This window comes from Callorhinus ursinus, unplaced genomic scaffold (assembly GCF_003265705.2).
Source record: "Callorhinus ursinus isolate GAN/ISIS: 27379988/994484 unplaced genomic scaffold, GSC_fseal_2.0 scaffold34, whole genome shotgun sequence".
NCBI classification, from domain to species: Eukaryota; Metazoa; Chordata; class Mammalia; order Carnivora; family Otariidae; genus Callorhinus; species Callorhinus ursinus.
In genome coordinates, this window is record NW_027397096.1 from 5064449 (window position 1) to 5091022 (window position 26574).

Below are 26574 nucleotides of genomic sequence, written 5' to 3' on the forward strand. Positions count from 1 at the left end.
CTGACTTGGGCCCTTCCTGGCTATGAACTGTCCCCGCTCCTTCGATGGCATCTGGAGCATTGACCTGGATGAGTCTCCCACCTGGCGCAGTGCCACTCTAGTGGTTGGCATTCCCGTTGGGTCAGCTCCAGGCAAGGGAGTCTAACCTGTGGGCACAGCTGGTGCAAGGGGCTCAGGTTTCCCCTGGACTTGGCAGCTTGTAACCAGCCCTGGTGTTGATCTTTCAAGCCAGTGGCTGTGAGGTCAGCTGACTTTCTCATCTCCAGTGACTGCTCTGCTGCTTCCTGTTTCAGCCTGTGTGTTTGATTGTTCACGTGGGTAATAAAAATGATTTGTTTGCGAGAAGTTCCTTTTTTTTTAAAGATTTTATTTATTTGACAGAGAGAGACAGACAGCAAGAGAGGGAACACAAGCAGGGGGAGTGGGAGAGGGACAAGCAGGCTTCCCGCTGAGCAGGGAGCCTGAAGCAGGGCTCGAACCCAGGACCCTGGGACCATGACTTGAGCCGAAGACAGACGCTCAACGACTGAGCCACCCAGGCACCCGAGATAGGTTCCTAAGACAAACAGTGGGAGGATGAAACTGACCCACATCCAGTGCAATTTCCCCCAGGCAGTGGGCAAAGGACAGAGCTCAACAGTCATTTTCTCGTCTGTGTGGGTTTCCATCTCCAAATTAAATATGGAGTCACTCCTTCTATGCTCATTTTTTCCATGATTCAGTGAAAAGCTAGATGTGTTGGGGAAAGGTTAAGTCTGACAGCATGCTGACCCCAGGGGGGTTGGCAGACACAGGCAGGGACTAGCTTAGTCATCTGTGTTGACTGAATGCCTTACCTAAAGTATTGTGCCCATCTGTGGCCATCATGGAGAGAAACGGGGCCCTGGAGACAGGAATTCAAATCCTGGGTGTCATTTCTCAGTTGTAGGACCCTGACAAGTAAGTTGGTCTCCCTGGCCCTCCATAGCTGTAAAACGGGAATAGTGATACTTGAGTTGTTGCCAAGCACCAGGCAGCAATAGTAATGAGCACTGGCTTGGCCAGTGCTCAACAAATGGTAGTAACAGACGTTGAATGCCTACCACATACCTGACACTGTGCAGATACAAAATAAAAGCTAAACACTGCTCGGGAGGCATTATTACTTATTACAAAGCTCCCAAAGTTATAAGCTGTTCAGCAGCCAAGGCTGCAATCAACCTTGGGCTGGAGGCCTCAGCCGGCGCTTCTGCAAAGTCCTCCGGGCAGCAGGCCCCAGGGTGGAGGAACTGGGCCAACCTGCTGTACAAACACCCTTCTGACTGAGGGGGCCAAGCCGAGAAGACTGCATCTTTGCCGGGTGCTGAGCAACGTGACCCAGACGTTCCGAGGGAGCTGCTCTCTCCACCTAGCAGCAGCTGGGTGGGTTGGCTCAGGGCCTCTCATCCAAACGCCCCAGCACCGGGGTACTTCCATGCCTGTGGACCAGGGCTAGTCTTTGTCTCTCACTGGGACCCAAAGGCCAGCCATGGGCAGCAGAACCCTTAGGAGGCCACAGGACCCCTCAGGGCTGAAGACATTTGTCTTCTCACTGAGGCACCAATACCTAAGGAGCAGTAACAAGTAACAGGGCATATTTGAAAAGGCCAAGGAAGAAGTGTAGAAATTAAGACTGATGGAATCGAGGAAAAGGGGCAAGAGCGCTTTGGGCTGGGGCAGAGTATCTGCCACCACCAAAGAGAGGCCATCTATGTAATGGGTCATAAACTCAAATATCTGCAAGAACTGGAATGCCATGAAATTCAGTAGAACAAGTGAAAACAGGCTTATGCCACAGGAGGTGATGGTGGACACAACCCGACCCAGGGCTCCAGACCCTTGGACCACAGGCCCACAGGAATGTTTGCGGCTTCTCTCCTAAACTCAAGCTTGAAACCTGCCATTCCTGCCAAATGATCTCAGGGGCCTTAGAGGCGGGAGACAGTTCAGGAAAACAGAGATGGATACCTGTGCGCTCTAGCAGAGTTGCCGCCTATGGGAGGGCTAAGGAGGTATTCCTGCTGGTCCTAAGAACGCTTTAACTGTGCTCTCCTCAATTCAGGATCAAAGGATGGTATGAGACAGACTCAGTGAATCATGTGACTTACTGGGGGAGCTTCCCATTTTGCCTTAGAGCTGATTAGGCTGAGTGCAAACTTGGGTCTTTATGGTTTCCGTTGTTTTTTTTTTTTTTAAAGATTTTATTCATTTATTTGGCGAGAGAGAGAGTACGAGCAGAGGGAAGGGGCAGCAGCAGACGGAGAAGCAGACTCCCCAAAAAGGAGCCCAATGAGGGACTTGATTCTAAGACCCTGGGATCATGAGCTGAGTCGAAGGCAGATGCTCAGGTGCCCTGGTTTCCGTTTTCTATCAGCCTCATCCCAGCCTGTTTTATTACCATTCTCACTAGCTTTCTCAACTTGCTTTTAATAGTCATCTTTTTTTCCTGCAAGAACATTTCATTATTAAAGAGCAATTGGGAAACATATACAAAACCACTTATTGGAGTCACCACTTCATCTGTCTTCATTACCAACTCATTTTAACTCTATTTCCTGACCTATACTAGAGGTTCATTTCTATGGTTCACACTTTATTTTTGGAATAAGAGAGTTATTAGTGCTTCAGCCTCATTTAAAGCAAAACAAAACAAAAAAATGATCACCATCATCACTGTATTATACGTTTTCCTAAACAAAGTCTAGGGTTTATTTTCAGACCAGAAGAGTGATTCCCTGCAGTATTACAGGTAGAGACAGTTCCTAGATTTCTATCACCTCTGAAAGAGAAACCACAAGGATAATCATAGTTGTCGTCTCCAGAAGGGAAAATGCCAGTTAATAAAAATTGAATGAGGGCTCCTGGGTGGCTCAGTTGGTTAAGCGACTGCCTTCGGCTCAGATCATGATCCCGGAGTCCCGGGATCGAGTCCCGCATTGGGCTCCCTGCTCAGCGGGGAGTCTGCTTCTCCCTCTGACCCTCTTCCCTCTCGTGCTCTCTACCATTCTCTCTCTCAATAAATAAATAAATAAAATCTTAAAAAAAAAATTGAATGAAATTGCTCTTCCCTTCCCAGTCCCAGCCTCAATCTTTTTTCCTGACTCAACTGTTAAACATATATAATAAATGCCAAATCACAACCACACAAAGCTACCCAACCACCCATAATATAAATAAATAAATTTACACCTTATTCAAACCAGATATTTTGCTTTGGCTAAAAGCAAGCTTTTCAGAGCAAAGGGCAGGGTGAAATTGTCTACTGATCTTTATTCCTCCCAAACATCTTACCATTAATGTAAGCCAAGGTTATGATGGCCATTTCTCCAGGTTGCATTTGAACAGCTTTTACTTCCAAGGGGATTTAAAAACAAAAAACCAGTATACTCCAAATTGATGCTTGGCTGGATTTTGAAACTGACATACAAGAAACTGGTATTTAACTCTACTGTAGGAATTACTTGTGTTTAATAATCTATACATTCTATAGTTAAAATGCATTCTTAGGCCCAAACCTGGTCAGAATTACTTGGATAAAAATTTCACCCACAAACCTTCGCTTGATTCACCTGACGGTTGGATTCACTCCCAGGTTTCTGGCTTAGGAGACGATGCCGTCTTCTCATACTTGGGACTTTCTCCTCCGAGGGCTGGCTGATAGCCAAGTCCTCTGCACCCATCAGCCACTGCCTCAACCCACAAACATGCTACAGCCAAGTCCAGCCTTTTTTGGTCTTGCCCTGAGGGCAGTACAAACCAGCTGAATCCAACTTTACTCTGTCACAAGTAGGCAGGGGACTTCAAGGATCATAAAGTTAAGGTATGCCAACCCAAGGTCAAATTACAGGTCTTAATGTCATTTGAAGTTATTTAAATCATCTGAAATTGTGAAGGACAGCGTGACTGCTGAGCGTGAGGCACCCTGTGTGGCACTAAAATAGGAAATCAAATCTGAATATAAATGATCTCTTGCCAGTTCTCCAAATGGCATGCTTTTGGCAAGAGAAAGCAGTATCATTTTGGTAAAATCCTAGAGCTAGAATCTGACCCGACCACATCTCTCCTACCTTCCTCGGTCACTCAACTCTAAAGTAGGATCATCCTGTTATTATCTTCTCCACAAACGGGAAATTTAAGAGTGTTTCTACTTCACTTATATTCTGCAATCTCCCTTTCACCTTGGCACTATGATTTTCACATGAAAAGGTAGCAAGCAATCTGGCCTTCTCAGAGAATGCATCCTCCAGAAATGCAATTTTTACCTGATCAGATATGTCGGTTGGAGAGTAAATAATATCATAGTGTGAAGAATAAGTAATGGTATCTTATTTTCAAATTATGAAGCAGATGTATTACAAAGTAAAATGCAAAAAAAAAAAATCGCAACAGGTTTAAAGATTAAGATGCTTTTGTGGTTTTTGTAAAACAGGATTCTCAAGTAGTAACTTGGGCACATTTTGTATTGGTTTTCAAATTTGTAACTTGCACCCTTCACAGAGCCAACTGTAAGAACTTCCAGATAATTTCAGTGGCAACGACCAAGTCTTCAAGAGCACACATGACTGGGGGCACCTGGGTGGCTCAGTCGTTAAGCGTCTGCCTTCAGCTCAGGTCATGATCCCAGAGTCCTGGGATCGAGCCGGGAATCGAGCCCCGCATCGGGCTCCCTGCTCAGCGGGAAGCCTGTTTCTCCCTCTCCCGCTCCCCCTGCTTGTGTTCCCTCTCTCGCTGTGTGTGTCTCTGTCAAATAAATAAAATCTTTTAAAAAAGAGCACATGTGACTGAATAAGTTTTGCTTATTCTGCCTCCTCAAAAGGCCCACATCACTAGACTTTCCTTTGGTTACTTTAACCAGATAGACTTACTATAAGCCTGTTGGTTCCCCTAAAAGATTATCTTTTTCTTTTGCTCAACAGTTATTTTCCCGTTCCAGAGCTTTTCTGTGCCTTTAAAGTAATAATTACTACAACAGTTCTCCTAGAACAAATCAACATAAAAGTGGCCGCATTCATGAAGCATTAACTCTAAAGTAGTACTTGTGTTATTCATTACCCTTCTTGCTTAATATGCTGCGGTACTGCATCAGTCTTACACTGGACACACAAAAAAGCACTAAACTTTGCAACATACTTAAGAAACGTTTGTGATAGTGGTTTTTTACAAGTCTTTAATTAAAAAACTCAAAAATATATAATCAAGCATTTTACATAATGCATACATTCTTAATATCTGCAGGTAAGATAAATAACAGAAGGCAAAAGCAGATCTACTGTATTGCTTCTCTTTGGCAAATCACCAACATTACCCCCTGCAGAAACATACGATACATGTAAAAAAAAAAAAAAAAAAAAAAAAAAAAAACAAGCAAAACCATGGTCTTAAAATTGTCCCTTAGTACAAACAAAATACTTAGCAATAATACAGTAGATGGGATTTTTCAAATTGACTAAAATTGATAATACTTTATACCACGGGGTTAAAGTAGCAAGCTGCTTTCCAAAATTAAGGCCCGCAGCAATGGTTATATAGTTACGGGGGCGGGGGGAGATGACGCAGGACACACACACACGCACGCGCGCGCACACACCACACACACACACACACACACCCTTTTCCTAGTTATACCCTGGCTCTGTTTTTATTTAATAATGTCACATTCAAATTCTACCTCTTGGATGCCATTCCTAAAGAAAACAAAATCTTTCCCCTTGGGTTTTACTTGCAGTTCAGATGCCTGACCCCCACCCCCAATTGCTTTCTTCAGCCAGTATTTACCGTCTAACGCAGGGGCCCGGGGGGGGGTGGTGGTGGTGGAAATTCCTTCCACTTTACAGCAAGCTAGATATTGTGCCTCTACTGAAGCAATATATACATGTTGGAACTAAAAGTGAAAAAAGCAAAAGGGTCCATTCAACACATAGCAGCTTATATCTAAATATATACATGTATGTATATGGTTTCACAGTCAAATTTAAAAAAAAATTTACATTTGATATGTCCAGAAATATTTCTCCTATAGTCTATAAATAATATTTTAATATGCTCAAATGATCAAAATGCACTACAAGAATGTATCAAATTAAATAAATTTTCTAAACCTTGACAAACAGATACTTGAAGTCAGTCAAGCTTGAGGTTTGTGTCAAGTGAGCTCCATCAGACCCTACAACCAGGGAAGCGTGAGCCCTCTAGATACGATAGGAGAGAAACTCCAAAACTTTGGAAGGTATTGGCAGCTCCTGGACCTCCTGGGTGGGCATCACTCTCCGGATCGACATGCGACACAAATGTTGAAGGCTAGGGACTTGCCTCGGAGTGGCCCAGAAATATACACTTCCATCATGTGTCCTAAACAGAAACAACAACAAAAAAAAACACAAGCTCAGTCACCTACGTACATGTATTTCAACATCCTACCGCTCGAACAACTAACATCCAAGGCCATGTATGAGAGTCACAAACTAAACATTAAAACCTAATTAAGGAGGCCTAACCAATGATCTCCTCTATGACAAAGTAACAGTATTATAAAGAGCCCTTATGGAAGATTTAGTGATAATAAAATACTGGCTGCTTTGATTAAAAGCCACCTTAGGGCGCCTGGGTGGCTCAGTCGGTTAAGCATCTGCCTCTGGCTCAGGTCATGATCCCAGGGGCCTGGGATTGAGTCTCCCATTGGGCTCCCTGCGGCCTGCTACTTCTCCTCCCTCTGCCTGCCACTCCCCCTGCTTGTGCTCTTCCTCTCTTTCTGTCAAATAAATAAATAAAAGCCACCTTAAATTGCCTCTAAAAGAAAACAGAAAAATCAAATTACCCAGCAGCTAAAACACTGCCATCAGTAGAAAAGGCACAGCAAAGACCATTGCTCAAAGGTGCAACTTGAACTGGATAATCCTCATCAATTCTCCAGAACCTCACCATTCTGGAAAGGAAATAAGTTATCCAGTGAGCATCAGAATATTTAAGGTAAAAGCAACATCTATACTTCAGATAAAAAATGCCACTCTGAGTCACAACCACACATAGATACACACACACATCACTGCAGCAAGCAATTACGCTAACTCAATTACTCTAACTTGCTTTATAAAATATTTTCTAGCCCATACCAATCAGTAATTTGGATCAACTCACACTTAAGAGACTATAATGTACGGCTGCCTTCCCTTCCCAGTGTTCGGATCCATAATGGTCACAACCAGAATCTTTCTCCTTATACTCAATTAATATCTGCTCTGAGAATTTTCACAGCCAAATGAAATTTCTTTGGCAAACAAGGATGTTAACATTAACATTATGTAATGTAACCACATTACAAAATGAAAAAGACTAATCTAGGAAAATATTACAATTAATAACATGTCTGTGAATCAAGATTTGCCAATCTTATTTCCCCAAAAGGCAAAAAGGTTTTACTCTCTTTCCGACACATTTAAAAAGCCTTTTCACATAGGTAGAATGTGTCTAGAAATAGAGACTGGATATGCAAAATCTGAACAAACAGAAAACAGTGATTGCTGGCAAAACAAAACAAAACAAAACTCTCTCTGTTCTGGAAAAACGATAGTGACTCACTTTCTGAATTAATGTGACCAAACTACTTAATACTGTGTGCCATGCACATGGTATAATAAAAGCATGAGAAAAAGGAATGGTGATACCTAGGTTCTGCTTCATACCAATAATCGTACCAGTACATCTTACTCGGGTGACATTTCATCTTGTAGCCGCAAATGCAGTGGACACGGTGACTCAGCTTTTACTATTTATTTCACTTTGAAAATGCCCTTCTGCTTCAATCTTTACAAGCTATTACTGAAAAATAAATCTGTGAGCTAAAAGCTAGTTAAAAATCCACCCAGTCTGCCTACACTAGTTAACACACAAGAAACAGGGAAAGGCACGGATTATCTCTGGTTTGCAGATACTCTTCTTCAGGCCAATATTCTTCAAGACACACATCTCCCAAAGTCTTGTCTAGAGAAAGAGACATTAAAACCCGCACTGCAGAAAGGCTTTTTTAAGGCTTGAAAATGTTTCCAGTAAGTAGAAAGATGAAAGGAAATCTTTAAAAGACAGTAATAGGTCAAACTATAATTCACACACTTACTTATCATCAGCAAGGCTTGCAACATGCAGTCCGTCGTGACTAAAAGACACAGATCGTACCCATCGGTCATTTGCTCCTCCAGCAAATATTGGAGTAGGTGGGGGAAACAGGTGCCTGAGGTCAAATAAACGTTTTCAGTGAAAATGAGTCACTTCAAGAAGCGAAACTATCCAGGTACAAAGCACATCTGTCTTTGAATTATGTTTAAATTGGCCTTAATGACCACAACTGAGGAGAGTGAGTAGAGCTGATCCAAATCAAATGAAAGGAACCTTAAAAGAATTACTAATCTCCTTTTTACAATGTGGTTCAACAGACTAAGATTAACTCCAATGTCAGTTTCAATTGTTTTTCAAAAACCCTGACATGAAATTCTAAATATAATTAACCACTTCTACAGAGTCGTATACTGTCGAATGATAACTACATGATCTGTTATCAAGAAAGCCAATGATAGACTACAATTTTAATCCTACATGTTAATGATTCTTTTCATGTAGTTTCTTAAAAGCTATACTAATAGCCAGGGATGAACCACAGACTACAATTAATTCATGCTGTACCCACCCAAATTCCATCAGAATGTCTCCAGTATGTGGATCCCAGATATATACTCGAGTATCATAAGATGCAGTAGCCAGTAATGCTCCATCAGGAGAAAAGTCACAAGCTACAACATCATGGTGGTGTCCTTCTAGTTTCCGTATCATGGTATACTTATCCATATTCCAAAGGAAAACCTGCAATAAAAAGGCAAATGTTATAGCTTCATTCAGACACACAGAGGACAAAATGGCACAACTTAATCTAAAACTGCTACATTTAATTAACATTATATTAAACATTATAAATTATGAATAATTAAAAGAATATGTATGCTCAGTGTCATAGTCAGATTAAAATCAAGTCTTTAAGTTAATTAAAGTAGACATGCAAATTCTATTTCAAATGTTTCTGTTAAATGTTAATTTAAAAATAAGCCTAAACATAAAAAAGGCAATGCAATTTAACCACAAAGTTATACTGAAATCCATTTATTCCAAAAACTAATTAACTAAAATATATACAGAAATAAATAGGGTTAAGTACTACAAACCCCCTTCTTTTTCTTTTTCCAGAAACTACCAAATTTTTAAAAAATATACAGACAGAAAACGTAATGTTAACAAATTGTTACTCCATTGGCATCTCCCTTTGAGATAATCACTTGTTTACAATAGGCTTGGGTCACCAACGTGAGCCTAGGAAGAGAAACAGATACTGCAAGCAAAGAGAATTTTCACAGCCAAATGAAATTTCTTTGGCAAACAACAAGGACGTTAAACCACATTACAAAATGAAAATACTAATTTATGAAAATATTACAATTAACATGTCTGTGAATCAAGATTTGCCAATCTTAATCTTCCCAAACCGACCACAATCATTATAGTCATTTTAAGCATAAAACATTTAAATTACTTTAGTACAAGTTTACAGTTTTCAACTCTGTAAGATCAGTACTTAGACTGTGCAGAATAGTTCTGAATAGGATTCAAATGTTTACTTCAGTCTAGTTATAGGAAATATGAGCTTGGAGGTTTACAACAATCCTAGTAAGACAATCTCTCCTCTTGGAGTAAAGCAATCCTTTTTGCTACTTTTTTTCTGCACAGACACAATATTATTACTTCCAAAGAAAAATACATACAAATTTTAAGTGGGATCAAAGTCTTAAGGTATCTTTAACATCTCAAAGAACTCCAAAAAAATAGCACAGAGAAACCATTTGAAAGCCAATTACATTACATTAAATTGGTTTCACATGTCAAGACTCCCAATTCCATGAGACTGGAAGATCAATTTACTTGGAGGAGTCAGTGGGTTTCACTGCGGGGGGAAATTACTTTAAAAAAGAAAAAAAGAAAGAAAGAAAAGCAGAAAGTGGACATCGACCAGCACCTGTGTACGTACAGTACACCTTGCAGCGGAATGCAAGGTTACTTCATCCTATGGTAAAGGTCGCCCCCAGCCCGGTAGCCAGAGATGCCACTCTTTCTGCCCAGCTAACACCATTGTGCGCCTGTGTGCGAGTGGTGCCAGCATAACCTCAATCACACCAATATTGCTGCCACCACCTGTGACAGGGAAAGCAAGAAGCATATGGAAAACACACAGCCTAAAATAGCAATGTCAATATCTAGCTTTGTTCTTCTTATGATTTTTAAAGAACTGAATACTTTTTTTTCTAAACTTCTAACATTTGCAACTATTGTTTTAACACACTTCTTGGCTAAATAAAATGCACTTAAAACCAGCCTCCCACCCCCAGTAATTCAGAGTGTATTCTGAATATCCCATGTATTTGGACTTCGACATTTTTCATAAACATCTGAAGCTAATAAGATCTCTTTAATTATTCTAAGAGCTGGTAGACAACTAAAAGAGAGTTCCTGACTAAGCATAACCCTCTCAAGAGTCACTTTATACTTCATCTGTCCACAGGTATGCTATGCAAGACAGACCGTGTTGATTGCGTCTATAATTCACTCTAGACATACATGAGTGCTCTTTTTATTATTAGATTTTTAAATTACTTTTTTTCAGTTAAATGTCCAGGACCAGCTGGGAATCAAAACTTTTTAAACAGCAAACTGGACAAAAAAAATAGAACAACAGAGAAGAAAATAATTAGCGGGAATGTCTTAACATTTGGACTAGATCTCTTCTATAGCACATAAACTTTCCTAGATCTTAGAAGAAGTAAATTTGACATACCCCTTACTTTACGAATATTCTCTGACTAAAAGCAATCCAATTTCTCACTCCACAATCAATAACTGTATTTCCCTCATGCAAATTCTCCCCCATCGTGAAATAAAATATTTAAGACATTCATGACACCGAGCACAGACTTAGTAAGTTACTTAGATTTAAAACGATTATGCACACATTATAATCCAGCTCACATGGAATGTACAAGAACTTTGATACATACTGCTTTACTGGCTCCCACTGAACACAGCATAGAAGAGTGAGGAGAGAACGCACAGCTATACACCCAGTTCTGATGGCCCCTCAATACTTTCATCATGTTTCCTGAACAAAAAGAAATAACCTGTATTAACCCTAGAGTTCACTTCAAATGAGCAGCATTTCAAAAATGGCAGAATCGGAGAATCACACACTTCAAGAGCAGCAGTGATTTATCTGTAACAAGGGTTAGCTATAAACCAGTTGATTATTTCATAAAGTTCTACTGGAACACAATCACGCCCATTTGTTTGTTGTGCTACAATGGCAGAGGTGACTAAGGCAGAGATAGCATGGTCCACGAGCCTAAAATATTTATCATCTGGCCCTTTAGGAAAAACCTGCTGACCCTTCACCTACAGAAGACAGAATTCTTTTAGTCTGATCCACTTATTCTACAAATGAAGGACCTGTAACACTTCAAGGCTGAGATCTGAGAACACCTTCAAAATGCCTTTCATCCTTTTTCCTTTCTGATAACCTATATTCCACTCCAAAGCCCCTGTGTATTATAGCAATTATGTCTGTATATTTTAACTCTTAATTTTTACAAATACTTACTCAATGTCTACTGTATGTCAGGCACTGAGGAGACAGCTGTGAGTAAGACTAAGTCCCAACTCTCTTGAGTTTACATTTTACTGAGGCCATATTTTGTGGTTTTTTTTTTTTTTTGAGGGGTGGGGAGGGGGAGAGGGAGAGAGAGAATCCCAAGCAGACTCCATGCCCAGCACGGAGCCCGACAAGTGGCTTGATCTCACGACCCTGAGATCATGACCTGAGCTGAAATCAAGAGACGCTTAACCAAATGAGCCACCCAGGTGCCCTGAGTCTATATTCTTAAAACATATGCACACAACTGAAAATGTGTTGAGAAAGCAAGCAGCTTTTGATATGCAAAAGAAAATAAAAATTTAATAACCGAACTGTTATAACTGTTGGGATCTCTCCATCCATCCCTCAAAGCCGAGCATTCAAAGAATGCTAAAATGCAGAGGAGGTCCATCGTGGTCTGGTAAGATGAGCGTATTATTTTAGTAGGCAATGGTTATTACCCATCAGCTGGAACAAGTTTCCAAACCTCAGAGTTTTGTTTCCTACTACATTCAATTTAAGTCACAATGCTTCCAAAGCAAGCCCTCAACCTTGAGCCTGAGGCTGTTAGAGGACTAGCAGATCTTATTTAAATGTAAGGTGTTAGCCAAAACTGTAAACTTTCTTATTAGTGGCTAAGAGGCGGAAAGAGATGCTCATCTCTGGTCCTCTCAAATAAGGTACTCTCTCCGAAACTTTCTATGCACTGCAATTAACAAAGTTTCAGAAAAACCTGAGTACTTAACACTAAAATACTTTTATTTATTTATTAAAGCTATTTATTTATTTGTCAGAGAGTGAGTGAGTGCACAAACAGGGGGAGCAGTGGACAGAGGGAGAAGCAGGCTCCCCGCCTAGCAGGGAGCCCAAGGTTGGCCTCGATCCCAGGGCCCTGGCATCATGACCTGAGCCAAAGGCAGCTGCCTAACTGACTGAGCCACCCAGGGATCCCTAACATATCTTTTATTATACCAGATAGCAAGTTTTTTGATAATTTCTTACTTAACCTATCCAACTTATTAGTATGCTTATTAACTTTTAGAAGCTATAAATCCTGGTATGTAAACGTCTTAATCTAAGTTTTATTAGATTACTAAATTGTGTTTGTTACTTCGAGATCTAAATTTTTGCTAATCAAATGAAGTTAATAACCTTCCCTAAGATGAAGAAAATAAAGTAACACATTTATAAAACGCTAAAATTGATTTTGTCCTCATATAGTTGATACAGATCTGTGTGGTTAGTTTCTAAATAATATCAGATTGTTTAGAATAACTGCTGGTTCCTGTTCTGGGTCACATTTATGGTTACGTTTGATCTGCACAAGGAAAGGGACCAAACGATTAAGCAGAGAATAGGAAACTTTGATCACAGGCCACTTTTAAAGTCAAATGCCCCAAATGATCGACACTTCTTGACATCTCTCAGTCGTCATGTTAAGAAACCCATTCTGTTTCACAGCCTGCAAAAAAGACATACCATCATCTTTCAGGTCCCACACTCTCAGAGTTTTGTCTCTTGAAGCTGATACTAGGATCAAGCTCCCATCTGGAGCAAAAGTTAAATCTCTGACCACTTCAGTATGATCTACCAAGTTAAGGAGGAGTTTTCCTAAATGCAGTGGAAGAGGGAAAAAAGACAATGTTGTTAATTTTTATCAGCTTCTTTCTTTAAAATAGGGTTCTTCACCATAAAACATATAATATAGAAATACTTGTCACCTCCTTAGCTTCCCAAGTGTAAACTGACTTAATAGTGCTTTTACTATCACCTTTAAAGATTCTCTATTTGCACAGTTGTAAAATGTATTATTTCCAGGATAACAAAGCCTAAATTTATTAGATCAGCTTAAAGAGAATTCCTGAAATATAAACAAGTTAATTTACCATCTGGAAAACCTACCTCACAACTTTTTAATCTTTGTATAGTATGATTTTAAATATAAAATCCAATTTTCCCTTTTCTTTTTCTTGAATTACTAAAAGACTGTCAAACTCCCCAGAAGATTCATGTTATCTCACAACCACCTAAATTTTCAAAAATAATCAGTGAAAAAATATACTTTATTCATCTAATATTGTGAGAGTTGTTTTCTATGAAAATCTATGTGCTTTCCCTAAGTTTTTTTAAGAATCCAATCAAATTTACTGACTCATTATCCTCATTCAATATTAATATCACCTGCTGTATTCTACTCTACATAGTTTTAATGCTCATTAAAAAAAAAAAAAATGCCTTCACATTTTTGGTATATACTATCAGCCAGAAACTGTTTTAGTCAGTGAATAACACGTTCACTTTTAATTGCACAAAGAATTTAACTTCTCAACCTATCTAGTTAAACTTTAGATACAATGTCACTAAAACTTCCAAAGGTTAGACAATGATTGTTGAAAACCAGATTTGCCTTGAAAGCCTCCAAGCTTTCACTGAAAAAGTATGTAAGACAACACCTTGCCATTTGAGCCATCAACTAAGTTACTAATTTATAAATAATTAACTAAACATTCCTTAGACATGTCCTTCTTGCTGTAACATTCTCTGAAGAGTGACCAAGCAGTGAGAACTCTATTTTCTTAAAATAAAACCATGAGCTGAAGATGCTATGCAGGCCAATCATAAAGACACATTCATAGAACCAATTCTTGCTTTTCAGTAAGTTAAAATCCTCAAATCACATCTTCTAGTGCCTAGGAGAGATGCCCTGCATCATAAAATAAACAGGTTTGCTTTTCAAACTATGGCCCCATACCTGTATATACATCCCATATTTTGATACGTCCATTGTTTAACCCTGTGGCAAGGAGCAGCTGATCCTGTCCAAATCTGAATCGATGCCATTCTATATTGACACAGCGACTCTGTTTTTCTGGAACTGAAGATCCAAAAGCAAGACTCCAGACTATGTCACCACAGTCTATAATATGTTCACGAGGCTTATTTTTCTGACCACCATCACTGTTTTGTCTTGACAATCTCAAACTGCTTGAATTGGTGATATTCTTGGTGCCATGCAAGAGACTGAAGGGAAAAAGGTCATATTGACATCTAGTTATTATTTACTCTGTACTCCTACAGATACTAAATGATAAATGTTTGTTAAAATAACCTCAGTATTATCATAGTGATACTGAATAACAATCAAATTCTACAGATGGGAAGGCGAAAAGTTGCTATTAGCTATGAGCGTATGACCAAATAAACTCAAATCAAAAGACATTTTCAGTTGCTAAGAGATTAAGTTCAACAATAAAGCAATGTGTAATTTCTTTGTGTCAAAATTTTCCTCAAAACCACTATATCAATTAGGACTCCTTTAGCTAACCTAAAATAAGTATAAACAAGCAAAAAACAAAACAAAAAACCTAATAACTTAAGATATTTATATAAAGGTCAACTAGACACAAAAAGGAGGGAGACATTAAATTTAATATATATTTTAGAAAAACTTTCAACAAATAAATCCACCGGAGGAACTGTAAGTACATAAAAAATAAGTACACGATCACCATAACACTGTTATCTAATAAAATGTTGTGAAATCCAAAAAGCATCACATAACAAAGGTCACCTGCCCTGGCACAATGCAATATATATACTACCAAGGAACCAGTAATCTGCTTTTTAATACAAAGACACAAAAGCATCTGAGAAAGTATTCTATAATGTATAAGGCCAAACAATTCTTCCCACAAATTTTCCAATATGTTCAGCTTATGATTAAAATACATTTACGATAGCCTACAAAGGAAAAACTTAAATATCAAAATCTTTTCATTACTCCACACAGAAAATAGTAAATTCTACAAAGAGATACAAAATACAGAAAAAGAGGAGAGTCTTACAAGTTCTTAAGGCACTGGGACCACGGAACAAGCTTTACTGTACGATGTCCTTGTGACCAAGCAAAGTACGAACCATCTGGAGCAAAAGCAACAGTCCAATTTTCACGACCACATTTCTTGTCAAAAGGAGCTACTGGAGCTAAAAGTTCACCTATAGTACGTGATCTCACTAAAAGAAAAAAATATATAGGATGTCACATATAACCAATAATAAATTTGAGACTGCCTCCTTATTAATTTGGGACTCTCAACTCCATTGAGTTTCCACGCAGACAAGGCATAAGGAGTTCTGATTTCTACCCTCTGAAGGGAGATAATGTGCTGTGAAGACCCTTTAATGATAATAACTATCTTCCAGTTTTGATAAAGTGATTTTTAACATCTCCCACCCAAGAGCTTGTTTAGAAAGCTTCAATAAAAAACCGGTTAAGTGATAGGGCGCCTGGGTGGCTCGGTTGGTTAGGCGGCTGCCTTCGGCTCGGGTCATGATCCTGGAGTTCCGGGATCGAGTCCCGCATCGGGCTCCCTGCTCAGTGGGGAGTCTGCTTCTCCCTCTGACCCTCTTCCCTCTAGTGCTCTCTGTCTATCTCATTCCCTCTCTCACAAAAAAAAAAAAAAAAATTTTAAAAAAAAAAAAACTGGTTAAGCGATAATAATGTAATGATGTCAGGGTTAGCAATTACTAAAGTCCTGACTTTTGCATTGCCTTATGTTTTCATCAAATTACTAACACTTAAAGTGCAACAGGCTAACTTTGTAAGAAACGAATCCTCCAGTAAGTTTGTAGTTTTCAAAAACCACAAACCACTATAAAATACATTGTATCATTATTCAAAGGAAAGCACTATTAAATGGTCTATTTAAACATGAATATTCTTTTTTTTTAAGATTTTACTTTTTAAGTTATCTCCACACCCAATGAGGGGCTTGAACTCACAATCCCGACACCAAGAGTCACATGCTCCACTAACTGAGCCAGCCAGGCGCCCCCACATGAGTATTTTTTGAGGCCCAGGTCACCAAAAAAAAAAAAAAAAATCACAAAACTCCTAGAACTAGAAGGGACTTAAACGTTATTTAGTACCATCTCCCAACTAGTGCTTTAAAATGCATTACACATTTGTGATCCTCAAATAGTGGTCCTTAAGTGTCTTAATGATGGGCCATAAACTGACCCCAAAATGGAAGTGATTCTTTTGGTTTTTAAGGACAGAGACTAAACAATCTCATAGATTTTTAATTTAGTTAAGAGTCCTTCAATTTACGGGCACCTGGGTGGTTCAGTCAGTTAAGCATCTGCCTCCGGTGCGGGTCATGATCTCATGGTCCTGGGACCAAGCCCCACATTGGGCTCCCTGCTCAATGGGAAGTCTGCTTCTCCCTCTCCCTCTGCTGCTCCCCCTGCTTGTACTCTCTCTCTCACTCTCTCTCAAATAAATAAAATCTTAAAAAAAAAAGAGTACTTAATCATTCAAAACAAAAACTGTCATATTACCGGAGTATATAGAGACTTTTTGTTTTGCATTTAACATGAAGTATGATCAACAAGCTCCTACTGTAGATGTGTGCATGCAAACTTGGCCAGAATTTCCTCAATTTGGGGAAAGAATCTTTATCAGTCAGTGTATCACCCTTGCTTTCTTGGATTGGTCTTGATTTACATTTTGCTACTCTTCCTTAGGTATAAATTAGTATCACTTTAATTTCCCTACTATTTTGTGATTAGTTGTCTGGCTAACTCTTACAGTGTATTTTTAGGTTTTTGACTTAAACCTCCCAACAACTAAACTACATATATCCTAAATATTGCAGTTCATATAAGAACCACTTATACTCTTACTGCTAGACCATATACATACAACGCCCCCTCCCCCACCATGTACTCATTCAGGTGACACTTCAAGTCTCAATGTGTGCTCTGACAATAGCCAGTGGAACACCTGGCATATGACGGGTGATCAGTAAATATTTATTGAATAAACATAAAGCACATATGTAAGTTCCCATTCTTAAATGATTTCAACCATTTCCTCGTCCAAGTTTTTGATACATTAACAAATGAGCTATGGTTTAAAAGCAAAAGAGGGGTGCCTGGCTGGCTCAGTCGGTAAAACATGTGACTGCTGATCTTGGGGCTGTAGGTCTGAACCCCACGTTGGGTGTAGAGATTAAAAATCTAAAAAAAAAAAAGAAAAATTGAGACCCGTATTTCTGACATTCATAAATATGAATACCTAATAAGGCTTATTCTATTTTTGTGCAGCTGACATTATCAAAAATCTTCTCCTTGTCACTCCACCCACTCATTCCCGATTCTGACCTAAGAGAGTAAGCTTAATCCTGCTCTCACATGATAGTCATATATTGAAGACAGCCATGACATCAGCAACTAAATCTTTTCATCAGGCTAAACTCCATAGGCCTTTCAATCATTCCTTAGATTACATGGTTTCAAGTCCATTCTCCAACTTCGCCTTCATCACTTTTCTGGAGAAACTCCAGTTGGTAATGGTCTTCATAAAAGTGGCACCCAGAACTAAACAATACCTCAGGTGTGGTTTGATCAAAGCAGCAGAGCCCCCACCTACTCACCCCAATTAAGATGACATTACTTTCATCAGCAGTTACATGCCTTTCTTAAAATCCACAAACCAGTGACCCTCATATGCCTACAGAATGATTTTTTTTTAAGATTTTTATTTATTTATTTATTTGACAGAGAGAGAGACAGTGAGAGAGGGAACACAAGCAGGGGGAGTGGGAGGAGAAGCAGGCTTCCGGCTGAGCAGGGAGCCCAGGGGCTCGACCCCAGAATCCTGGGATCATGACCTGAGCCGAAAGCAGGTGCTTAATGACTGAGCCACTCAGGCGCCCCTAAGCTAATTTATTCTTAAACATACAGAAATTCAACAAATGGGGTCATTATTTTATTTTTTAAAAGTTTTTTTTAAAGATTTTATTTATTTATTTGTCAGAGAGATAGAGAGCACAAGCAGGAGGAGTGGGAGAGGGAGAAGCAAGCTTCCTGCTAAGCAGTGAGCCCGATGTGGGACTCGATGCCAGGACCCTGGGATCATGACCTGAGCTGAAGGCAGTCGCTTAACCGACTGAGCCACCCAGGCGCCCTTTTTAAAAGATTTTGAGAGAGAGAGACAACAAGAGCAGGAGCACAAGCAGAAGGAGTGGGAGAGGGAGAAACAGGCTTCCCGGCGAGCAGGGAGCCTGACTCGCGGCTTGATCCTAAGACCCCAGGATCATGACCGGACCCCAAGGCAGACGCTTAACGACTGAGCCACCCAGGCGCCCCTGGGGTCAGTATTTTAAAATGACCAAATAGATGCTATGCTGTCTCAAGTTATTAATAATTAGCTTGGTGTTTCCTTGTTAACAGGTCTATCAAATGATTCTATTTTCCCAAATGATCTTTGCATCAAATGATTCAAACACTCATTTTGATACTTACTGGTACAGTATTATCAAGTAGCGCAAGGTTATAATGAAGTGTTTTGAAAAAAAATTTTTTTAATTTTATTTTTTTAAAGATTTCATTTATTTATTTGACAGAGAGAGAGCACAAGCAGGAGGAATGGCAGGCAGAGAAGCAGGCTCCCCGCAGAACAGGGGGAGCCCCACGTGGGACTCAATCCCAGGACGCCGGGATCATGACCTGAGCCGAAAGCAGTCGCTTAACCAACTGAGCCACTCAGGCGCCCCTTAAAAAAAATTTTTTTTAAGTTAAACCTTTATTACCTGCAGCTGTTTAATATATGATTTAATGACCTTGTATAAGGGAAAAGCTGCCTGCCATGGGAACTCGGCCATAAAATACACTACATTATCTGTACAGTAGTAACACACTGAGTTAACGGCTGAACCAAGTGAACCAGATTTAGCTCCTTCTTCACATTCCTCTCCGCAATTTCATAACGAGAAAGGGAGGATCTGGTATAGTGCCTTGTGAAAGAGGGCCGTGGCTCCAGGCAGTACTCCCTGTCTCACAGGACTTCTTTAATCAGTCAAAGAATCTTGCCTCTCCTCTTTCAGTACTGGAGAAAGAGAGAGCTGTAATTAATACCCAAGAAAAGAGGGGAAAAGTTAAGTCCTTACTGAAAGATAAAAAGCTACATAGAGATGTTACTGTTTCGCTCTGTATCCAAATGGTACTTCCAAAGTAAAGAAAGAAACAAAGAAACAAAAACTGGGTTTTGGGTTTTTTGTTTTGTTTTTTCCTAAAGCTTAGGAAAGGACAAAATTTAGATATTTGGGACTTGGCTAATAATTTTATACTACAGCCAGGAAATAACACTGACACCTAACTAAATATGAAAAATTTTAACTGAAGGGCGCCTGGGTGGCTCAGTCAAGCGTCTGCCTTCCGCTCAGGTCATGATCCCAGGGTCCTGGGATCGAGTCCCACATCGGGCTCCCTCCTCGGAGGGAAGCCTGCTCTCCCTCTCCCACTCCCGCTGCTTGTGTTCCTGCTCTTGCTATCTCTGTCTCTGTCAAATAAATAAATAAAATCTTAAAAAACAATTTTTTTTTTAAACTGAAAAGGCTACTACTTAGTGGATGGTTCTTCTACCTTATGCAGGTGTGCTCAGTAGCTCTATCCAGCCCTTAGAAGACAGGACTGGAAAGTTTTCAGAATAGTTCATCAAGATGAAGTAAAACAGATAAATGAAAGGCAGATCACTTATCTGTGATACTATTGTATAGGAGAGGAGGAAAAAAGCCCACTGGACTAGGAATAAGAACTTTTGGGTTCCATGTTCCACTTTAGGACCTACTTAATAGTCTTAAAATACCAAAATAAAATTAGGCATGAATTTTGTTTTCTCTGTATACTTAAAATAGTTATTAGAACCAGGGTTAAAGTCCCCTCCTAACCTGTCATTCAACCTTATCCTTCAGAACAAAAGTCCAGAATTCTGAGAGCTGTCTCTAGATATAAAAACTGAACCCACATATAGGATGGAGGGCCTTTAGGCTACTTCAGCTTCTCCCTCTCTCTAGAAATACCTCCTCCATGTATTTAAAGGCATACATAAAGAACGGGGAAATGCAGAGGGTCTTTGCTCAGAAGCCACCTCCAATTTTCATTTAATTAACACAGTAAGTTTAGCGTTGGACTTTTTGTTGGAGGGGTGCTAAAACTGTTTTATTTTTTAAATGGAAACTGTACATATATAAGATGTATAATATGACTTAAGTTCAATGTTTACTAAGCCTACCCATCAATGCACAGCTCTAACTTCCCCGGAACTGTTCCGGTTATTTTCCCGTAAGAGGGAATTTAAATGTGAGGTGCTCTCAACGGAGCCCCCGAGGCGGTCTTCACGCAAACCTCCCGGATCTACTGCCCTGACTTCGTTGTAGCAGGGGCTAGCCTCTAGACCAGCTTCTAGACAGCCTTTTCCAAGAGTGCTCTTTCATACAAAAGCTTTTCTTCTATCACCCCACCCAACCATTCTGCTCCTCCCCGCTCCTCTGTGTAGAAAAGATAATTGAGCCTCCTCCCCTGAACCGCTGCCTTAACGCCACACCATTTTTTGCTTTTTCCAGGCTGATGGCACCTCTTCGGTCGCATTTCTCCTTTAAGACTGGTTGATATACATGAGGACCCCCTCCCCTTTCATTACACTCCGAACACTTAAGTTTACTTTTCCCGTCGTAAAATCAGAGAGCCCAGGACTTGCCCAGCACTCGCCTATCCACTCGACGCCCCAGAGAATCCCAGGACGGCCGTGCACGGGCCTCTTTAGAGGAAATTGGGGTCCCCCGAGGGTGGGTGTCCACCCCCGGCCGCACGATGAGGACGGCCCTGGGCGCCCAGGTTCCCCTGGACCCGAGTATCTGCCCACTGCCTCCCGCCGAGCCGGGCGCGCAGTAGGTGCTGCATCAATGTCGACCCCATTTAGCCCTGGGCGACACCCCCCGGAGGGGCCGCTTCCTTCCTCTTCCCTCCAGGGCTTGGCCCCGGCTCACCCTTCTTCACTTAAGACTCAGACGCTTCCTCCTCCGGGGACTCCCTGCCTCTCCGCAGCCCCGGCGAGCTCACCAGCACCCCTCACCCACCGTCCCATTCCTCACCGATCTCTTTCTCGTTGACCCTCGGGGGAAAGCTGGCCATCTATGGGGCACCGTCTGATTCCGGGGACGCGATGCGGACGCAACGACAGAGAAGGGATCGGCGAGCGCTGAGGGGCGTGACGCGGGTTCGGTCCCTCCCGGACCGGGGGAAGGAGGGGAGGGGCGGGGGCGGTGGCGGGAGCCTCTGCCGACTGCCCCGGGAAAGACGCGGAAGGCCTCGGACCAAACTACGGAGTCAAACACAGACAATAGACCCCGTTCCCTGCCTCAAGCCTACGGACCACGACGCTTCCTCCAACGCCGACGACCGCAAACCAGACACTGGAGACAAAATGGCGGGCGGCGCGGGAGAGAGCAGGGCGGCGCGGGCGGGGTCTCGTGACGCCATCGCCCGAGGCCCCGCCCCCTCGACGCTCGGGACGTGACGGCCTGGGCTTGGCGCCCCGCCCCCCCCGCCCCCCGCCGGGTGCGCGCGGGCGTTTCTGCGAGTACAGGACCCGCTGGGGCAGGAAGAGTGCCGAGGCGGAGGCGGAACCGGGGCTGCCTCCCCAACCCAGCCGAGGACGGAACGTTGAGTACGAAGTGTGCTCCTAGCTCGGACTTGTCCCCGCCCGCCCCCCGTCCCCACCCCCCGGGACCGCAGCGTGGTCTGTATTTCTAAGTTCAGGTGCCTTCGAAAAGGCAGACGGAGAATTGTATAATACATATTGGCCCACCGCTTAAAAGATGGCGTGGAATTTAAACTGGCTGAACCAAAAAGAACAAAAAAGACATTTCAGATTTTACCCCGATTTGGCCACCTCCCCAGCCCTTACGTGCTTGATGCAAAAAATGAGTTGAGAATGAACACCGGTCGCTATGCCCCAGCCTTATGGCGGCGGTCATCCTGACCTGGGCTGCGGGTGTTTGCAAGGCTCGAGGTGCCCGGGCGTGCGGGCGGCCCACCCCGCCGGAGATCCTCCCTGCGCTGCCTTTGTGCTGGCTGCTCCTGCCTCCGGGCCGCCCCGCAAGCCGGGTGGTCGGCGCTGCCCGGGCGTCTGCCGAGGCCGACTCCGCGGGATCAGCTCAGACCGAGGCCTCCGGGTTCACACAGGGCTGATGAAAGTGTCTGTCTGCCAGAGCCACGTTGGTTCCCGATCACAGATGACATACTTGCATTTTAAGGGGCCCTTCTGTGGACCCTAATCCGTGTTCCAGTGGAGGACATCCAAGGCTGGGAATTTCAAGTATGTGGCAGGTACTGCTGGGAGAGGAGTTGCATTAGTCAAACTCTTCTGAGAGTTCTCAAATGACAACACGTCGGGCATGTCTCCTTTTCTTTGCATGTTAATTATTCCAATAGTGAAATGTTTAATAGCAGGTAAAAGAAATCAACCCCTCTCTTTTATTTTCAGTCAACATATTTTTTGACGGCTTACTCTGTGCCAAGCACGGGGGGTGCTAGTTGTTGAGTATTTAGAATAGAACAAAACAATTTTAATGCGGTCTTGTAGCTCATGTATCAACATTTCTATCAGTCCCTTTTCATTGTTTTAACCAACCTTTATTACCTCTGTCCACTTATACTATACCCTACAAATTCATGGAAAATACCAGTTCTTGAGTGCCTGAATTCCTATGGTGGCTTTTGTTTAATTGTTTAAACACAATTGTTTAATTCCACTGTAGTTATTCCTGCTCTCCAGCAAACTTCCTGACCCATTTTCTCAACCGAACTACAACAGTGGAATGAAAAACAATTTTATGATTTGTGTACTCGGTGATAATATCTAATATTTATTGGATCCACGCTACATGCTAGGCACCGTTCCATATAAGTGCTTTTGTGGATTAACTCATTTAATACCCACAACAGTATGAGTAGCATATTAATCATTCACATTTTAGACTTAGGAACTTGACAACAGTCACGGAGCTACTTAGAGGCCAAGTGCTAGATTTGAACCCAAACTTGTCTGACTGCCCTGCCCTACTTCCATGCTACCTCATAAATGAAACCAAGCTTGAAAAGCAAATCCGTATCTGGCATTTCATATCTTTGTTATTTTAATGTCAAATCTGAATGGCCATCTTATCCCCTGCATATCCCGTATAGTTGAAGGTTCTTCCGAGTACTGTCCTTGGCCCACAGCCTTTTTCTTCTTCCACACTCTCCCTGGGTTATGGCAACTTCTCTTTTGGGTTTAACTACCAACTAAATGCAGACCTACCTGACCTCTCTCTTGAGCTTAAAATGGGATTATTCCGATACTTACAATAAAGCTCAACACATCGGGCGCCTGGGTGGCTCAGATGGTTAAGTGTCTGCCTTCGGCTCAGGTCATGATCCCAGGGTCCTGGGATCGAGTCCCGCATCGGGCTCCCTGCTCAGTGGGGAGCCTGCTTCTCCCTCTGCTTCTCTCTCTCTCTCTGTCTCTCATGAATAAATAAATAAAATCTTTAAAAAAAAAAAAAAAAAGAAAAGAAAAAAAAAAGCTCAACACATCAAAACAGCACATTATCTTCTCTCCCAAAGTTGCTCTTTCCTCTATATTCCTTATCCTAGTAAACATGTCCACCCAGTCACCAAACCAGAGGCGGAACCATTCTTACTTAGACTCCTTCACCTCTCCCTCAATCCTACCTGGACTCAATCCACAAATTCTGCCCATATTTTCTCAAACTGATCCGGAATCTGTCCTCTCTGTTCGAGCTCAGCTGTCTCTGTCTGAGCTCAAGATTTTATCTCGTCGTGTCATCTCTCTTAACAATCCTTTACAAACCTATCCCCTGAGAAACCACCATCAATAGCTTGGTGTATTTCCTTCTAGTCCTTTAAAAATTTTACTAGCTGTGCATCCTTGGGCAAATTATTTAGCCTCCCTATGCCTTAGTCTTCTCATCTATAAGATGGGGATAATAATAATATCTACTTCACAGTTTTGAGGATTAAGTGAATGTATCTGACACAGTGTCAGATACTAAGTGTGAGATATGTGTTAGATACTGTTTTTGTGTATAGTAATCCCAGCTAACTGCAAAATTGAAAGATCAAAATCTCTGAAAAAATAAGGGATTGGCAAAGAGCCATTAAAATGGCATTAAATATATGTGTAATCAAAATAATAAATGGAAGTTCTGGAAAGGATTCGTTTCCAAAACAAAGCTGACCCAACCACTAAAAGCCCATTCTCCTGAATCTTATTCTTGAGTTATTTAGAAAGTATTGCTGCTATGTGGTTATCTACTGAGGCTGATTGACTCGTATTTTTTGCTATGTGGATATTATTTCTTTTTGAAATTTTTGAACCAGCATTTACTATCTCGACATATAATTTTTAAAAATTTTGTAGCCTCCCTTATTCCATTTTCTCACATCTCAGCAAAGGGTTGTATTTTTTTTTTAACATTTTATTTGTTTATTTGACAGAGAGAGACACAGTGAGAGAGGGAACACAAGCAGGGGGAGTGGGAGAGGGAGAAGCAGGCTTCCTGCCGAGCAGGGAGCCCGATGTGGGGCTCGATCCCAGGACCCCGGGATCATGAACTGAGCTGAAGGCAGATGCTTAACGACTGAGCCACCCAGCTGCCCCTCAGCAAAAAGTTGTATTAACAGTCTGTTATTTTCATGTAGTTTTACATCTTCAAGGGTGTGTTTTTTCTATACCACCTTCTTATACTGAAAGGCAGATACATAAGCATAGAGATGGGGAGCAATAATTATTATAGTCAAAGAGAATAAATATGTATTTATTTTTTACATGAATATGTAAATAATTAGAATTGAGGAGTAGATAAATATAAAATTTTGTGTCTTGCCTTTTTTCTTTCCTATTTTTTTTTTAAGATTTTATTTACCTATTTGATAGAGAGACAGCGAGGGAGGGAACACAAGCCTGACGTAGGCTCCATCTCAGGACCCTGGGATCACGACCTGAGCCGAAGGCAGACACTTAACGACTGAGCCACCCCGGCGCCCCTTTTTATTTCCTATTATAAGATATTTTTCCATATTAATAAAAAAAACTTTTCACCAGGAGCACCTGTCTGGCTTAGTCTGTGGCGTGTGTGACTTTTGATCTCAGGGTTGTGAATTCGAGTCCCATGTTGGGTGTAGAGATTACTTAAAAATAAAATCTTTAAAAAACAAAACAAAACTTTTCACCATGTCATTGTAGGTAAACTTAACTTCTGGGAGGTGAACTTTTACCCTTCCTCTGCCAGAATACATAATAGCACAGAAAGGTGGCCTTCTTCTGTGATTAACTTTTCATTACTCATATGGTCATTGTAGGTATATTTCCCTTGATGTCATGAATGCGTCGAGTTCACAATTGTGAACTGTTTTTGGAGAACACATAGTCATCCCAAGTTGGAGTAATTCAAATGGATTGCTGCTATGCATCTACAAAGATCTCCGGGGGCACCTGGGTGGCTCAGTCATTAAGCGTCTGCTTTTCGCTCAGGTCCTGATCCCAGGGTCCTGGGATCGAGCCCCACATCAGGCTCCCTGCTCAGCGGAGAGCCTGCTTCTCCCTCTCCCATTCCCCCTGCTTGTGTTCCCTCTCTCACTGTGTCTCTCTCTGTCAAATAAATAAATAAAATTAAAAAAAAAAGATCTCCAGTTACAGGTAAACCTCTTAAATTGGGAAGGATTCCTGCAGGATCTTATTTCAGAACCTATATCTTGGTGAGAGTAAAAGTAAGTGTCCCCTTCCTATAACTAAAAGGAAGCAATATTTACTTAAAGCAACAACCGAACATAACTAAGATTAAAAAAAAAATGAACTAATAAATTGTACAACAGGGGTTTGAAGCTTACCACGACCACCAGGAAAAAAAAAATCAAAATGCCAAATATTTATTGTTCCCTAGTGTGGTTAAATCTCAAAGATAAAAAAGATTACCATAGTTTTTTGACTCTGT

The 26574-nt window shown here is 41.3% G+C and overlaps 1 protein-coding gene across 1 annotated transcript; it reads right to left on the reverse strand.

Moving 5' to 3' along the window:
• Positions 1 to 5168: 5168 nt before the first annotated feature.
• Positions 5169 to 22005, reverse strand: WSB1 (WD repeat and SOCS box containing 1). Its single transcript, XM_025851228.2, has 9 exons — positions 21670 to 22005; positions 15580 to 15748; positions 14487 to 14755; positions 13214 to 13345; positions 11106 to 11206; positions 8696 to 8868; positions 8129 to 8242; positions 6833 to 6940; positions 5169 to 6366 (listed from the first exon to the last, which is right to left on the reverse strand). Exons 1-9 carry the CDS (start codon positions 21707 to 21709, stop codon positions 6207 to 6209), a joined length of 1266 nt encoding a protein of 421 aa, XP_025707013.1. The 5' UTR covers positions 21710 to 22005; the 3' UTR covers positions 5169 to 6206.
• Positions 22006 to 26574: the final 4569 nt, after the last annotated feature.